We start from the raw sequence: 15,281 nt of genomic DNA, 5'->3' as shown, positions 1-15,281 counted from the left end.
ACTCATGCGGGGAGATATCACGTGGTGACCGATGTACACAACCTTGCCAGAAGCGAAAATCTGACAGCAGAATATTTGGACATAGATGACGGAATTGATTAAATCGAGTCAGAGGATGAAGGGATAATATATTGGAGAAGTTTTTATGGACTTACGGGTGTCCTTGACAAGAGGAAGTTCCAGTGTTTATATGCAGGCTACCGGAGTTGCCGAGCCCGCGAGCTGGCAAGTCGGTAAGACTAAGAAAATATTTATTGAACTTGGTACTGAGGCGTGTGGATATGCAAAGTTGATAAAGTTGGCTTAGGTGCGAATCCTTCCAATGGCTACTACAGAGCTCTACCCATTATACGCATGACTTAGTGCTGGACCACCAAGGGAAATTTACCTTAGCGGTCCAACGTTGCTCGCGTAGTCATAACCGATTTGGTCGTTGTCAGATTAAGAAGATCATCGGAACCATGGCCTAGAAACACTGAGCCGACTTTTTTTTTATTCAGGCTTCAACACCATGAAGACTATCCCTTACAAAGATTAAATTCAGTACCTTGCAGTCCCGCTTTCTCGGGTGACAGGTCATCTCAAACGTTTTCCAAATCTTCGAAAGATCTTCAACACCACGCCGAGCATACTTCGCAAAAACTTGGAAATGACAAAAGAGCACAACATATACTTAACACAATGTAGCACTGGGCTAGCACTGACCCGCTATAATAAGACGTCTCGACAGTAAAACCCAAGCCGCATGCAAACTGTAATTTACTTGAAAATGTAGGACATCCCCGCCAAAGTTTTGAGTGCATCTCCCTCTAATGCACAGGGGCCCAGTTACAGACGCCAAGTTTTGGCGAGGTTGCCTAACCACCACACCTTCGCTTGTCATACGGTGTAACGATTGTTTATTATAAATAGCTACCGAACTCTTGCCGCCTGGCATTACCTCTTTTTAACTTGAATTTCGATGTCAAATCTAGAAGAATAATCAGCAATAGGTGCATCTGCCCAGATATGGACGCGATGCCGCCCAATGATCGAAATATGGATCCCACGATCCCTGAGCTGGCTAGGGAAGTTGAGCACGAGTTCAACACCGATAATGTTAACTCATCAGCATCCTCGGTAATTTGCACTAACATCTTCATACCATTCCCACGTCTTCCTCTAGAGCTCAGACTCAGAATCTTACGCCTTAGCATCTTACCTCGTACCGTCGAAGTCCGCTTCGGCAAGTCTTCTCAGGCTTACGATTTCGCCGCCGATGTGCCTCCAATCCTACATGTATGTCGCTGGTCCCGCATGGAAGGTCTTCAAATGTACGAAATTCTCAAAACAAATACAATTATTCCAAAATACGCTTACTTTCACCCGTTGATTGACACCCTATACATTCGGCTCCCATTGAATTGGAACGATTTCAATGCCATACAAGCCAAGACCTTTATCCAGAACTTCGCCCAAAAAGACATCATTCATTCAATCGCTATTCCGATGCCCTTCATTGTACTTCAAAGTCTTTTCGACTACGTCAAACTGCGCAAAATTACATGGATTTGCTCAATATCAGACGACAGAACATATCCACAGGATTTCGCATGTCCTCTGTGTGCATTGGCACCTGACAATCGAACAATGCTTCTCAGTATGGAGGACTACTTTGCCCACGCACAAGCCTACCATTCTCTTGATGCTCGCCGGCATCTCAGACTGGAAGTTGCTATGTTCATGATTGGCCTTCAAAGCAAAACGATGGATAGGGAGCATGAGAAGCTGCAGGCAGGGGATTATGAGAGAAGTGCATGGGGTGGGGAGATGCCCATGTTTGAGTACTTAACGATATTGGACTGGAATATCAGCGAAGAAAAGTTTTATCTGAAGGAAGATGCGTGAGAATTACGATCTTGAAGGGAGAATTGATGAATTATTTTTGGGGGTTGGCGGGGGTAAGGGCGCAGGCAAACGTGTCCAACTCCGATCTCTTGAGAAGTCTTACAATACACAGTCTCTTGATTTCATTCCCATGTTAAATGGTAAGGGGATACTGGAAAAATCGTGCCACCGTTGTTGACTTTCATACTAGAGCTATAGCATTGAAGAGACACTTTCACCCTGATTGATTGGATACTCCGATGCGAAGGTTAGTGCTGAGGTAGCAGCCCAAAATCCAATGTGGCTCGCGCAATCCATAACCGATTGGTCGTTGTCAGATTACGAAGCTAAATAGGTACCGCACTCCTCCGCCTGACGTTACTATTTTTCAACTTGACAGTCCGTCTCGAGGTCGCCCAACTAGCGTCACTGGCGTTGTGAGGCAGCACACTTCTAATTTCTAATCACAGTGTTTAAGGATAGAACAAGAGTTTGTACCTGCAGAAGCTCGCTTGTCGTTACCATCTATATTTAGTCATTCAACCTAAACAATCCACGCAGAACAGAAGCGCGCGAATGCCAAACAGTCAATCTATTTCCAGGCCTTTGCTGCCTAGATGGCTCAACGCATCGGCCTTTCACCTTCACCTCACTATCATAATGTCAGCCAGCAAAATCGCACAAGCCGTGGCAAAAGACACTCTGGAAGAACGCCTCAACGAGTACTTAGACACCGCCAACTTTCTCTGGATAATTTTCCTTGTCCATCTGTCCATCTGGGCCGTCCACTCTTTTATTGGGCACGTTTTAGATTTTGTTAATTGTGGAATTATCGACCCGCCACCACCGTTCAAAGCACTTGAACAAGCATGGACCCTTTTGAAGCCAAATCAAAGGTTTATGATGCGCAAATTCACGCCGATGCTGATGATTCTGTGCATATGGGCAGTCACAGGCTGGTCGATGCTCATATCGTTCGGCAAAGCCTCTGGGACAGAAGATGGATAGAAAAAAGCGGAAGTAGTCGGTGGTATTACAGGGTATGGCTAAGTCCTAAATTTGATTTGGTACGTTGGCACGAATTTGGGAGGGTATTGTAGCTACCATCTTGATATTATGGGCTGAAGTCATTCGGGAGAGTCACATGACGTGCCTGTCATAGGCTGAGGTACCATGAAGGGAGCTATCGAGCATGAAATGGAGGCTTTGCCATAAAGAATTGATTGTAATCGTGGAGATGTGGACTGAAGCTACGAAGTAAACCCTGGGGAAATCAGGGGCTTCCTTTATCTTACTCTGGATTTTTCCACGCCAATGAATAAAAGTTCATCGAACTATCCACATTTGTACCAAATCTACCAACCGAAGTCTAATCTACGTCTATCAATCTTTTTAAAACTACCTTTTGATCCACAAAAATATCTCAATCCTCATCCCCTTAATTCCACATTTCTCCCTTTGATACCCTCCCTCTCCTCCCCCGTCAATTCAATCCCAAACTCCCCCCTCAACACCTCAATCCTCCCCTTTTCCGTCTTACAAACCCGCACAACCCTGGTCTTCACCGCATCATTCCTCTTCACCTCCCCATCAACAAGCATAACCTTCCCCACAATCCCCTCCCTCCCCTCACCCCCCTTCACCTCATCCGCCCTATCCTCCTCCTCCTTCCCACCCCCAACCACCCCCCTCAGAAACCTAACCACCAGCACCCTCCTCGTCTGAAAATTCGTCTTCGCCATACTCGTACTCGTCCAATGATTCATGACCTTGAAATCCTCCTCCGTAAACTCCGTCTCCGGAAACGCATAAAACGAGTTCCATTCCTGCATAGGCGAGTTCCGGTACTGATAGATCCAGAGCAGTTTAGACTGGTCGAGTTGTTGCGGGATAGTGGAGTGGAGGAGTCGAATTTCTTGTGTGCCAAGGTTGGTGTGTGTGAGGCCGGAAATGAGCGGGAGGGGGAGGGTTGGGCCGTCGCCGCCGAAGGAGACGTCGAGATGTATTTTGAGCCGGTGGGGAGCGTGACGATGTTGATTATGTGGACCCTAGGTAGAAACGAGCTGTTGTTACTACAATGTAATGAAATCCAATGCTCACTGCTAATCTAATCTCTCATCTCTCTCTCATGACCTGTAAGGTACATACGCGAGAGTGTAAACAAACAACCCCAAAAGACTCACCACCCAACATAATTCCCCTTCGGCACACCCCCTTCCCTCAATCTAATCCTCACACCCGCCAAATAAACCTTGAACCCCAACCCTCTCAGCACATGATGGAAGAAAATCGCATTCTCCATACAGTACCCGCCTCTCCCTCGCTTATCAGTAACTATCTTCTTGAACAGTACTTGGGGGTCTAGCGAGACGGCGTGACTGGCTGAGTAGTGTAATTGGAGATTCTCGTAGGGACAGCTGGAGATTTGGTGGATGTGCAGAACGGTGAGGTAGGAGATGTTGAGTGGTGGAGGGGGGTTGTGCATGTGATGGAAGTGGGAGGGGAGGGAGACGTGTTGTTCGTAGAGGGTTAGTTGGTCGGGTGTGTAGGCTGATGCCATTTTGGGAAGGACTGAGAAGAGAGATATTTGGACCACAAAGGCAGAAATTCTAAACAGCACGCAATGACACGCAGTGAAGAAATTCGAGCAGGTATTTCTGATGTACCCAAGTATGGGAACCTATGGTTGTTCATACAGCGAGTGACTCATGAAGACTTGGGGTGAAAGGGTAAAAAGTGCATCGTTAGGCGAGCCCCTATCTCGAAGTTGATTTCACCATCCCATATGATATCTTGGCATCTCATCAAGCGAGTTTTTGCAACCTTTCAATCTGTTTTTCTTCATCGGGGACGGATTCATTCATCTTCGGTTCCTGACTCCTGAAACCTCCACCTATTTTCTCCCATGCATTCCACTCGCAACAGACAGCATCTCACCTCGTAATGACTGTTATGAGGCAATTAGTATGAGATCATCAATTGAAAGAGTCACATCACCCCATCATCCCTCTGCACTCTCCAGCTGCATTCATCCCGACCAATTCCGACGTTGGCCCGATTTCGGGACATCCACGTGACCCGCTCCCGATTTATATCCTCGGCGTCGGCGTAAGAGTCAATCAATATCGGAGATGTCATGCAGGATATGCAAGATGGATGCAGGAAAAAAAATCTTCCACCTTTAAGCCTCCGAATCTTATTGTTAGAGGATAAAGTAAATCTTTTCAGTCCTGTCGATCTTGACACGCCTCGTGGTGCTTACTGTGCATACCGCCGCGCAGCAGACAATTCCTCCTGCCTAGGCTCGCTAGGTAAGGAAAGGTTCACAATCATTAAAAAAATCAACACTTATCAAACGAAAAGTTCCTTTAATTTCTCCTAGATATTCTCCTTATGTCAAGAATCTCTCAGTCTCATCATACATGTCTTCATCTTCATCTTCATCTTCACTGGAAAGTCCTCAAGCGAGCGTCGTCATCCCAAGCTCAGTCACATGCCAGTTCCCCTCCCGTCCTCATTCCTAAGTTAGGTACCTACCCCACAAAGTTTGTTGCACGTCGCAAATTGCGCGTTCTCGCGCAAGCATGTTCGTTTTGTTGCAAATCGCACATGGTCGCTGGCTTTTGCTGGAATTCGCTTGAGCCAATCAATACAGTCAGTGATGGGAAGCAGGTCGAGGAAGGTGGCTCGGGATCATTACGCATACGAATTTGGCGCTGCCCGTGGGCTGTGGTATGGGATTTTGTTTTATTGTTAAAAGTTAATGGGACAGGTACGAAAGTGGTCCGATGAAGGATTTCTCACTACAAAGACGAAAGGCGTGATTGTTTTGTAGAAGTGGTATTGGTGTTTTGAAATGGTTAAAAGACTTGCTCGCTTGCTTGGGTATAACTAAATTCCAGTTGTTTTCAACTCTCCTCTTTCCCCCTTTCTACTTCTCCTCTTCTTGATTTCTTCAGACATTTTCTTTCCCCGAGATCTAGCCAAGCTTGTGACTTTCGCGCAGGCGAAACATCCTCTTCCAGTTCATCTTCTCTTCTCCTGCGAGCCCATGATCAAGCAAGGGGCTTTGCCGGCCTTCCTCTGAACTGCCACGCTCTTTTGCTCTCCTGCTTTGTGTAGTATTCCACCTCACATCTCAATGAGGTCTCGCTTGACCATTCACTCATCGAAATCTCCTTCCACCTCAGCATGCCCCCCCAAAGGATGATACCCCAACCCCAAATCCGTCGAATGGGAAGCAACCTTACACAACACCGCCTCCTCCATCATCTCCCCACTCCTCACCACCTGCCTTCCCCTTCCCCGTCCCCTCTGCTGCTCCCTATCTTCATAAACATACACCACCTGTTCCCTCACCTGCACCGCATCTCTTCCCCCTCCTCCCACCTTCCTTGCCGTCATAGCAGTGGTATAATACGCCTGCGTGGCAAACTCCTCCACATCCTCGACATCACCATCCCACGAATCCGTCTCGGTATCGACATCGGACTCCTCGTCTGAGAAGCAATTGTTGTATTCATCGAGGAGTTTGTCGTAGAGGTTTGCGTGGCAGACTAGCCGGCGGAGATTCTGGTCTTTGAGGGCGGCTTCGGAGACGAGTTTGGAGTAGGCTACTTTGGCGACGGAGTAGATTTCTGTTTCGCTTGGTGGTGGTGGTGAGGGAGGAGCTGATGAGGGAGAGGTGGAGATGGTGAGGTAGGTTGGTTTTTGGTGTGTGGATGGCATCTTGTTTTTGCTTTGTTTTGTTTCGATGAGTTGTGTTGTGTTGTGTTATTGTTCATGTAGTGTTATTCAGTTATGACTTGTATTGTATCTAGAGACGAATGAACAGAACAATTGATCCCGTTCACAGTAGTGAGAGACTTCTTTGATACAGAATCAAAAATCCAGAACTCAAACACAGCGGGATCAGTGCTCAATATGTATTCGCGTCCAAACCTTCATCGGCCACAAGCATCCGCGTGTCCCATCCCTACGCCGAGCAACCACGCCCAGCCTCAGTCTTCTTACTTCATCACCATCCCTCCACCCCTAACCTTACCTGCATGTTCCCGTTCCTGACTGGACGCCATGAGGTCACCAGGGTCTTCGCAAGATCGCACCCCTTCTAGAACCCTAAACAGCGCACCCGCGAAAAGCCTCTCCCGCTTCCTCCCATCTAACTTAATTTACCTACTGTACTGTAACTCCCGCGCATCCGACTCAGCAATGCACGCACCAAAGCACGCATCAGATCATGCACCGTAAGCCAATGACAGCAGAATCTATGCCTGGCTGTTGTCGCATAGGGAAGTATCTTGATTAGGGTTCGAACGAAAGAAACTGCGGCATTGGCTGGATTACTGGATAATACCCGCAGCGAAGATGGAGCGGGCGTGATGATCAGTGCTGGACCCTCTCGACCCTTTAAGGTTGGTTTGAGCTTGGCCCACAAGGCGCAGAGTTAGTGCCGAGAGTGCCGAGCTTCGTGCGCATCCACTGAGCGGGAGTCCGAGTCTGGACTGGATGGAAGCGTGACCTTGGGTGACATTTGTGCAAGACGAGAAATCGTCATCGATTGATGGCGGAGTTACGATTGGAATGAGAGCTGGAATTATGTTTGATTAAGTCTGGAATTACTTTCAGCACTTCAATCAAACGGACGCGTAAGAGAAGCTTGAAAACAGAGACCCAGCAAGACCAGTGCCGGGAGATTACCTGGCACGGGACTTGGAATAAGCGCATATGGAAACAATGAGGAATCATCCCCGAATCAAACTTCCCGCATCTCCCAATTCCATGACCCAAGGTAAACTTTCAATTGTGGCTTTGCACAGCTTTTCTCATTGGACATCCCCAAGCTGACTACTCACCGTCACCCAGTGAGCCAGTCTCGCTTCTGTCCATCCATATTCCACACACAAGCATACCAAGCTCCCAAGCCGAAGCCGTCAAGAATGGCAAAGCCGTCAAGCCACCCCGGCACACGTTCTGCTTACGTGGTTGATTACAGTAGTTCTGCTTCTCTGGCTTGGCTTCATATCGTTTATTATTATTCGCTTCTCATCTTTCTCGTTCTTGTCGTGGCTGATGTATGGCTGATGACCCCGCATTGGCGCCAGAAATGCCATACACGCACGACTGATCGAATGGCTGAAGTTTCACAAGGAGGTGTGTAACAACTGGCACGATGTGACGTCTGCTGTAAAGTATATCCCCAATTGTATACATATAGATCTGCAGCTCTTTCTCGCTGCTGAACTTCGCTGTAATGATTGGAAATTTGAATGCAGCCTCAGATATTTCTGTTTTGGGAAATTCGAGCGTCCAATCAGATGAACAGATAGGTATTATTCACCGCCTTGGAATAATTTAACGGGGTACTTTCTCGCCAAGAATGTCGTTGTATGGACACAAATACTCTAAGGGTCTTGCTGAGATGACTTTGGCAGCATTGTGGATTTCGCCGCAGGAATGTTTTTATGTTTCTGTCAACTGACATTACAATGGTAATATGGGGACGTTGAAATGAGGCTTGTGACACTTGATGAGGCCAATAGTTGTCCCTGGGGTGTTGACACTATGCCGTTGGCAGAAAACGAGGTTTTGACCTCGTCGGTGGATAAAAGTGTGGTGTTTGAGGAGGTGCAAGCGAAACAGGTTAAACATGCCCTCAATTCAATCATCTCATGCAGGGTAAATATGCAACCTCAAAAACAAAAACAATACAGCCACTCATCAACCCTCCATCACCTCATACCCCTCCTGCAAAATCCGCAACCGCTTCCTATCGTACCCAAGCGGTTTCGACACCAAAATGCAAACACCCAGTCCCAAAACAGAATACGCCAAGACGAAGAACAACAACACAACCCTAATCGTACAGTTCGCAGTCGGGATTTTTGATGTGTTATCATACGGGTCCATGTACGAGACCATTACAAAAATCATCTTGAAACCCGCAGATATACCAATCAGACCAAGAATATAACACGAAGAGTACGTCCGCGTGATATCGAGGTATGCTCGAGTGAGGGGAGCGATTGGATACCACTGGTACCGACGATGCGTACCTGAATCCGTCAATTCCCTAGCTCTGGACCTCCTAGACACGAAAAGTTACTCACCATGGTAAAAGAGATATCCAGAAACCAGACTTATCATAAACAGCCTAGGAACACACCAAGTGTAATCGATAAAATGCTCGAAGCGATCCGGTCCAGGCAGAAAGGCTTCCCAGAGCGTGGCAGCAAAAGCGCCAAGCAGAAATGGCGATGCTTCGAGGGCGGGAGACATGTATTTTGACGTCATGGTATCGGTTTGCGATATTGGCAAGATACCAGGACGGAATCCGGAGTCCATCATGTTTGGAACTAGATTGTTGTTTGGTGGATGGTGGCGGATGCGCGGCAGTTAATATTCAGGTTGTTTTGTTGACGGTTTAATGCTTGGTTTCGCGAGGAATGCGGGCTGGAATGCTGTCGCAATAATGCAGATATTGGCAATATATTTTTGGGAATATGTTCCAAGAATAGGATTCGGGTCTTAGAATTTTCATGTCCGTCATTCTTGCTCTCCAGGGGTCGGCGCTTTCGATTTTCATGGTGGTTTGGAAGGTGCAACCCTGGCTGCTTCAGAACCTACGTATGTCGGGAAGCGAAAACATCAATAAAATTGATCATAGCATGCCATGACGGCCTATTGGAGAAACTCTCATTTATAGAGTTATGGTTTCGGTGCCATGCTTTGGAAGCTTTTTTTTGGTTCCTCTGACACTTATGGACGAGCCATCAAACCAGTGGATGACTTCTCGCTTCCACACAATTATCATCTGGAACACTTGAATAGTTACAGTGTATCGCAAAGACGGCTGAATTAACAGTCCACAGATACATGCATCAATAGTGATACTAGGGAATGAAGCATTGGGCCATTATGTCCAATTTTTAGGTGGGCTATTTTGAAGTGTGGTTGCTGGCGACCATTCTCGTTACGGGAACTCTGTCAGTCTGAGACGTCTCGCGAATGAAAGCAATTTTGACTTTCCGTGCCCATCTTCTGAGTTTCTGAAGCCAAAGAGAGAAGAGATCATGAGAAAAAATCATCCAGACATCGTGAATCATGGAATCAAGTCAGTTTATATACTTTGGTAGCCATCAAGATCATATGAACAAGATCCGTGACAATGAAGTCAGATGAGCTTGGATGGATCCAATTCTTTCAAGCTTGATTATCCATTATCGTGAAAGGATCCTACGAAGCCCTTCGGTATAAGGTATTGTACCAAGGATGTGGTAAATGGGGGGAGCCAAGATCACGTGGGACACTACGGAGGCTTTTCCGTGGGGAATCCTGACCATCCCCTCGACTATTTTACCATAAAAGGAAATAGCTTCAAAAAAAATTCAGCCCGCCGGAATTATGGAACCGGCAATTGTCTTATCGATATCTGGACTGGCCAGAGGAATACAAAACCTATCTGCTCTTCACATCCCGCACATTTCCATCTTTACATTTCCATTCATCTATTTACATCCATCATGGCGCCTAGCTCTACGACACGCACTGACTCGCCCGTCCGATCATCGGATCACAAAAATGAAGAATCTTCTGATAAGCCTCTCTGGCAAATCGTCGACATACCAGACAAAGGAAAAGGCATAGTCGTCACTCAAAACATCACCCCTGGCACTCTCCTCCTAAGCGAAGCCCCTTTAATCAAAACCGACGTGGTCCAATCTCTCACCAGCGCCGAGCAAGATCTTGAGAATGCCCTTAGCAAGCTCTCAATCACCGAGCAGGAGAACTTCCGCACCCTGCACACCAACTTCCCTGAAAACGAGGACGAGAAACTCATCGGCATTATCCGCTCCAATGCGTACCCGCTAGGTCCAGACACAGACGTTGGTGGGCTCTTCGCTGGCATTGCGAGAATCAATCATAGCTGTCTGCCTAATGCCGTCCAGTACTGGAACGAATTACTCGGAAAGCAGACCATCTATGCTGTTCGTCCCATTGCCAAGGGAGAGGAAATTACTACTTGTTACCAACCTGGAGGAACGTCATCCCAGAGAAAAGATACTCTCAAGGAGTTTTTCAAGTTCGATTGCATGTGCGAGCTCTGCTCTCTCCCAGCCGACGAGCTAAAGGCAAGTGACGAGCGCATTTCCCAAGCCGAGAAATTAGACGAGACAATCGGCAATTCTAAAAAGGTGCATTACGAACCTGACAAAGTCATGGAATGTGCTCGCAAGCTGTTTGAACTTTACGAGATTGATGGCATCAAAGACGGTAGATTGTCGAGATTGTATTACGACTTGTTCCAGATGTGTAACATGCACAGCGATCTTGCGAGGGCGAGATGCTTTGCCAAGTATTATTCTGATGCGAAGAAGATGGCTGAGGGTCCGGATAGCTTGAATGTTCTGGAGATGAAGCCATATGTGAAGAATCCGCAGAAACATGATAGTTTTGGATCGACGGAGAATTGGGCGACGAAAGCCTCTGATGTGCCGAAAGGTCTTAAACCTGCCGCGTTTAAAAAGTGGTTGTGGAGAGAGGAGATTTGAACTGGAGTTGCGATCTTCATTCTGGGTGGTGTCGAAATTGGCATAGAGGAGTTTGGTGTCTTAGACCCTTGATTTAGAGAAATCAAATAGCAAAGTTCTATATATCTATCTGCCCCAAGAGCATCGGAGATCGTGAAATAGAATTTCAACTTACACTGTCCTCAGTGAAAGCTTGCACGTGACCTCCACCTTGAAACTATCTCCATTTCGTCGAAGACATAATCCAACAGTGGCATTCTAATATAACACAATAATGATTGTTGCCTTTCAATTTTGCACAGAAACTCTCCTCAAACTCCCCTCTGATATTCAAATATTTGCAGATTGGCTGCACAAGCTGCTCGAAAGTGTTGTGGCGCGCTGTGAAGAGCGGTAATCAAATCGCCCAGAACTCGTCCAAGCATCTGCTAGATTTTCAAAGAAGTATTAATTATTTGAGAATCTTAGATAAGATACGCCTATAATGCTGTGACTTCGTAAACACGTAGCGCAGCCTGGCAATTGATCTGCAATATCGCAGAAGTAGTTGTCATGGAACATGAAAGATTGGCCACGATCTGTTTGTATAGCAGTTCATATCAATCATAGTTTGAGCAACCGCAGTGTCTAGCTCTTGCGAGATCTCAAAACATCCTCAATACATTGTTCGAGCGATGATCGACTTCTTCAATGGCTTGTTGACATGAGCTGTGTTCTAATCTCGCTTAAACTGCCCCATTGACCGCCTGCTTGTGGTCGAAAGCAAGATTTAAAAGGACATTTTCTCGATTTAACTGAACAACAAATCTGTTTTAGGCATATTTTATTTGGTTCCTGTGGACAGGAGGAATAGCTTTCGGATGCCTCAGAGCTATTTGCGAAACTTCGCGGCTATACAGGAGGGACTCTCAAACCTGAAATTCATCATGTCACCAGATGACGACTGGAGGAGCTCGGAATGCGAACCAAATTAACACTAGCATTTACTCGGACTTTTCAATTTCACAGTCATTAAGAGTAAGTGGAAAATTGGTATGCAACGCTGGGAGGAAGACCAGGTGTGTTTGAGTATCTGCTTAGGTAAGCCCCCACTACCCCTCCATTGGCTGAAATCCCTTCCATGACACTGAAGGGAGGCTGGCGCTGAGATGAGAGGAGTTGGTGGTGGTAGAGAGAATGGGATCGCCGGAGGATGCCGCAGATGTCGTTGTATTTCCGAGGAGCGTTGCAAATACATGAACAGGACTGTAGAGGAAATTCAGGAGCGTTTGGAGTGGCCCGTAAGCTAACTAATCTTGGGCGGCGTCGTCATAAAAGGACGGTACCACGGGCAGATTTGAGGGGAAAACGATGCAAGAACAAAACTGGAAGATAGGATGCTGAGTTGATATGTTCGATGAATGTCTCTGGTATGTGTCTACATTATTCCCATAGCGGGCATCAACCTCAAGTTGCTCGACTTACTTGCCACTGTCCCTTGTAGGAAGGGAGGCTACTTAATGTACCATCCTCGACATTTTATGTTTCATTCGCGCCTCTTCAGCTGCTTTAAGTATATCACAAGCCCAAAAAACTCCATCCGCTCAGTAAGCATACAGATTAACCACCTCATTCTCCTCCGCCTTAATCTTGCGATTCTCTCGCATCAAAATGAATCTCATGATCCAGGCAATGATGATAACACCAACCGAGAAGCCAATACTCGCACCCATGGCGGTTGCAAATCGTGGCGCATCGGAATCAGGCCACAGGTATGGTGTGTAAACACTGCCCAAGTTGCCCATCGTGTTGGCAATTGCGACAGCGACTGCTTTCTTCTCGTTTGTTTGTCCGAGCGTTGAGGAAACCCATCCCATGCCAATGTTGTTGACACCGTATGTTGCGCCGACGAAGACACACATTGCGAAGTAGCGAGCGGGGATATTCAATGTACCCCAAGCCAAAGCAAAACCTATTAGATATGATCAGGAATGTGAATGTATGACGAGATGAAAGGGTTGTACTTACCACCAATGGCGATGAGTTTCGAGATTGTGATGTGCCAAGTACGCTCGTTGTACTTTCCCGACGACCAGGAGACAAGAACAGAAAGCACTGTGGCGAGAAGGAAGGGTGGACATGTCAAGACCAAAGTGACAGTGGTGTTGAATTCAAGTGTCTTGACAACAGTTGGCATAAAGTTCTTGAAGCCGTTGGCAGACAGATGCAAGTTGATCATAAGAGCAAAGATCCAGGTTCTGTAGTCTGTGCAAGCCTCGCGAAGACCGACCCAAGTACTTGTTCCAGCTCGTCGGCCGGTCATATCGCGCTCCATACGTGAGTGTGCGAGTTGTCGCTCCTCCGGTGTGAGCCATCTGGTCTCGAGCGGTGCGTTGGGCAAGAGGATGATGCCGACGGCTGCGACAGCGACGGTGATGACACCTTGAATGATGAAGAGCCACCTCCATCCTGCGATCCCATGAACGCCACCGAGACCGGCGAATATGCCGGCTGCGATGAGGCCTGAGAAGGAGCTGGCGAGCATGTTTCCGGTGTAGAAGATAGCCATTCGAGCTGCAACCTCTTTCCGAGTGTAGAACTGGCTCACCATGTACAGGGCTCCGGGATAGAACTGGAGTTGTCAGTACTCATTGGTTGTGACAGGGGATCAATGAAACTTACTGGTGCTTCAGTAACACCCAACATGAAGCGAGCCGCCAACATGCCTTCAAAGTTGTGGACAAGACAAGTCAAAGTTGAGACGATAGCCCATGCCATCATGAATCCTGATAATCGTCAGTCTCATACCAGAGAACACCTTGAGTTCTACGAACCTGACATGTACCACGCTGGCTTGACTCTGTTCAAAATCATGTTTGAAGGTACTTGACCCAGCAGATAGCCAACAAACAGAATTGATACCAAAGTATTGTACTGAGTCCCCTCCAAGTTGAGGTCATCCGCCAAGCCATCCAGCTTTCCGTTAATCATTGCATTTCGGTCCAAGAAGTTGAGGAAGTACATCAACCAGAGGATGGGCTGTAGAGGACATATTGTTAGAAGATCTTTAACATTATCTAGGGGACCTCCAAACTTACCATGATGTGCCAGTCAAGCTTCCGGACGAGAGCAATCTCAGCTGGATCTGTCTTCTTCCAGGCGCCGAAGCGATCGAGGTTGTCCTCGGCTCCAATTTCCTTCAACATTGATCCCGAATCCGCCTTATCGACCTTGTCAACTTTATTGTCGACATGTTCCACGGTAGCAATCATCTTCTCGTCTCCTTGAGGGGCAGACATTTTGTTGAGTGTCCTCTTGCAAGACTCGTTGCGTATACCGACAGGCAGTGAGTTCCGAGAAGCTGACAGTTCTAGACGCCGGTGTATGCAACTCTGATAAGAGGTGATCTTCCTCCCACTAGATTAGCTGATGCTTCATGGCTGTCATATATACCTGGTCATCCTCTCGAACGACTTGTTGTCAGACCTGGAAAAACAGTCTGACTAGCCGAAAGTCTAAGCACAGCGGATGCGGGGAAATTCCCCCACGGGGCCCTGCCAAGCGAAAGCGGATACTTCTCCATGGGGTAGTCTGATACCAACAGAGTGATATCAAGGAAGATAAGACAACGTCCCAATCAAAGACTTTTCCGGATATTTTAGGGCCGGATATGCGTTTCATTCGCAGCAGTGAGACTGCGGCTCGGATAGCTTGCTGGAGGTGCGTCGAGCCAAGAACACTTCCGTAACTGCGCAGATCCCGTCTCACCACGTGCGTTCACGTTTGACCAAGTCCGCTTTTCCGGATCGATGTTTACAGTGCAAATTGGCATGGAAAAGCTCATCGCTGATATCTAGGTCATGTGTAATCTTGCGGAAATGTATGTGGCACTCACTGAACCCAAGA

The 15,281-nt window shown here is 47.2% G+C and overlaps 8 protein-coding genes across 8 annotated transcripts; 3 read left to right on the top strand and 5 right to left on the bottom strand.

The window, feature by feature from the left end:
- Window positions 1-1,008: 1,008 nt before the first annotated feature.
- On the top strand, window positions 1,009-1,887 carry ONS95_007529 (uncharacterized protein; the record flags this gene model as incomplete). The annotated part of the gene is made up of 1 exon (XM_058501043.1): window positions 1,009-1,887. One exon carries the CDS (start codon window positions 1,009-1,011, stop codon window positions 1,885-1,887), a length of 879 nt encoding a protein of 292 aa, XP_058362360.1.
- A 639-nt stretch (window positions 1,888-2,526) lies between these two features.
- Window positions 2,527-2,874, top strand: ONS95_007528 (uncharacterized protein; the record flags this gene model as incomplete). The annotated part of the gene is made up of 1 exon (XM_058501042.1): window positions 2,527-2,874. One exon carries the CDS (start codon window positions 2,527-2,529, stop codon window positions 2,872-2,874), a length of 348 nt encoding a protein of 115 aa, XP_058362359.1.
- Window positions 2,875-3,296: 422 nt separating this feature from the next.
- NAT3_2 (N-terminal acetyltransferase) lies at window positions 3,297-3,698 on the bottom strand (the record flags this gene model as incomplete). Its single annotated transcript, XM_058501041.1, has 1 exon — window positions 3,297-3,698. The coding sequence occupies one exon, from the start codon at window positions 3,696-3,698 to the stop codon at window positions 3,297-3,299; it is 402 nt and encodes a 133-aa protein (XP_058362358.1).
- NAT3_1 (N-terminal acetyltransferase) lies at window positions 3,551-4,483 on the bottom strand. Its single transcript, XM_058501040.1, has 2 exons — window positions 4,015-4,483; window positions 3,551-3,914 (listed from the first exon to the last, which is right to left on the bottom strand). The coding sequence occupies exon 1, from the start codon at window positions 4,424-4,426 to the stop codon at window positions 4,046-4,048; it is 381 nt and encodes a 126-aa protein (XP_058362357.1). The 5' UTR covers window positions 4,427-4,483; the 3' UTR covers window positions 3,551-3,914; window positions 4,015-4,045.
- Window positions 4,484-6,027: 1,544 nt separating this feature from the next.
- Window positions 6,028-6,594, bottom strand: ONS95_007525 (uncharacterized protein; the record flags this gene model as incomplete). Its single annotated transcript, XM_058501039.1, has 1 exon — window positions 6,028-6,594. One exon carries the CDS (start codon window positions 6,592-6,594, stop codon window positions 6,028-6,030), a length of 567 nt encoding a protein of 188 aa, XP_058362356.1.
- A 1,482-nt stretch (window positions 6,595-8,076) lies between these two features.
- On the bottom strand, window positions 8,077-9,528 carry ONS95_007524 (uncharacterized protein). Its single transcript, XM_058501038.1, has 2 exons — window positions 8,976-9,528; window positions 8,077-8,921 (listed from the first exon to the last, which is right to left on the bottom strand). Exons 1-2 carry the CDS (start codon window positions 9,211-9,213, stop codon window positions 8,587-8,589), a joined length of 573 nt encoding a protein of 190 aa, XP_058362355.1. The 5' UTR covers window positions 9,214-9,528; the 3' UTR covers window positions 8,077-8,586.
- An 860-nt stretch (window positions 9,529-10,388) lies between these two features.
- ONS95_007523 (uncharacterized protein) lies at window positions 10,389-11,417 on the top strand (the record flags this gene model as incomplete). Its single annotated transcript, XM_058501037.1, has 1 exon — window positions 10,389-11,417. One exon carries the CDS (start codon window positions 10,389-10,391, stop codon window positions 11,415-11,417), a length of 1,029 nt encoding a protein of 342 aa, XP_058362354.1.
- Window positions 11,418-12,574: 1,157 nt separating this feature from the next.
- On the bottom strand, window positions 12,575-15,280 carry ONS95_007522 (uncharacterized protein). Its single transcript, XM_058501036.1, has 5 exons — window positions 14,474-15,280; window positions 14,210-14,414; window positions 14,058-14,161; window positions 13,404-14,007; window positions 12,575-13,347 (listed from the first exon to the last, which is right to left on the bottom strand). The coding sequence occupies exons 1-5, from the start codon at window positions 14,672-14,674 to the stop codon at window positions 12,980-12,982; spliced, it is 1,482 nt and encodes a 493-aa protein (XP_058362353.1). The 5' UTR covers window positions 14,675-15,280; the 3' UTR covers window positions 12,575-12,979.
- Between the last annotated feature and the right edge of the window lies 1 nt (window position 15,281).

This window comes from Cadophora gregata (assembly GCF_030347475.1).
Source record: "Cadophora gregata isolate MNR1 chromosome Unknown scaffold_2, whole genome shotgun sequence".
Lineage (NCBI taxonomy): Eukaryota > Fungi > Ascomycota > Leotiomycetes > Helotiales > Ploettnerulaceae > Cadophora > Cadophora gregata.
This window is presented reverse-complemented; position numbering and strand designations above follow the sequence as displayed.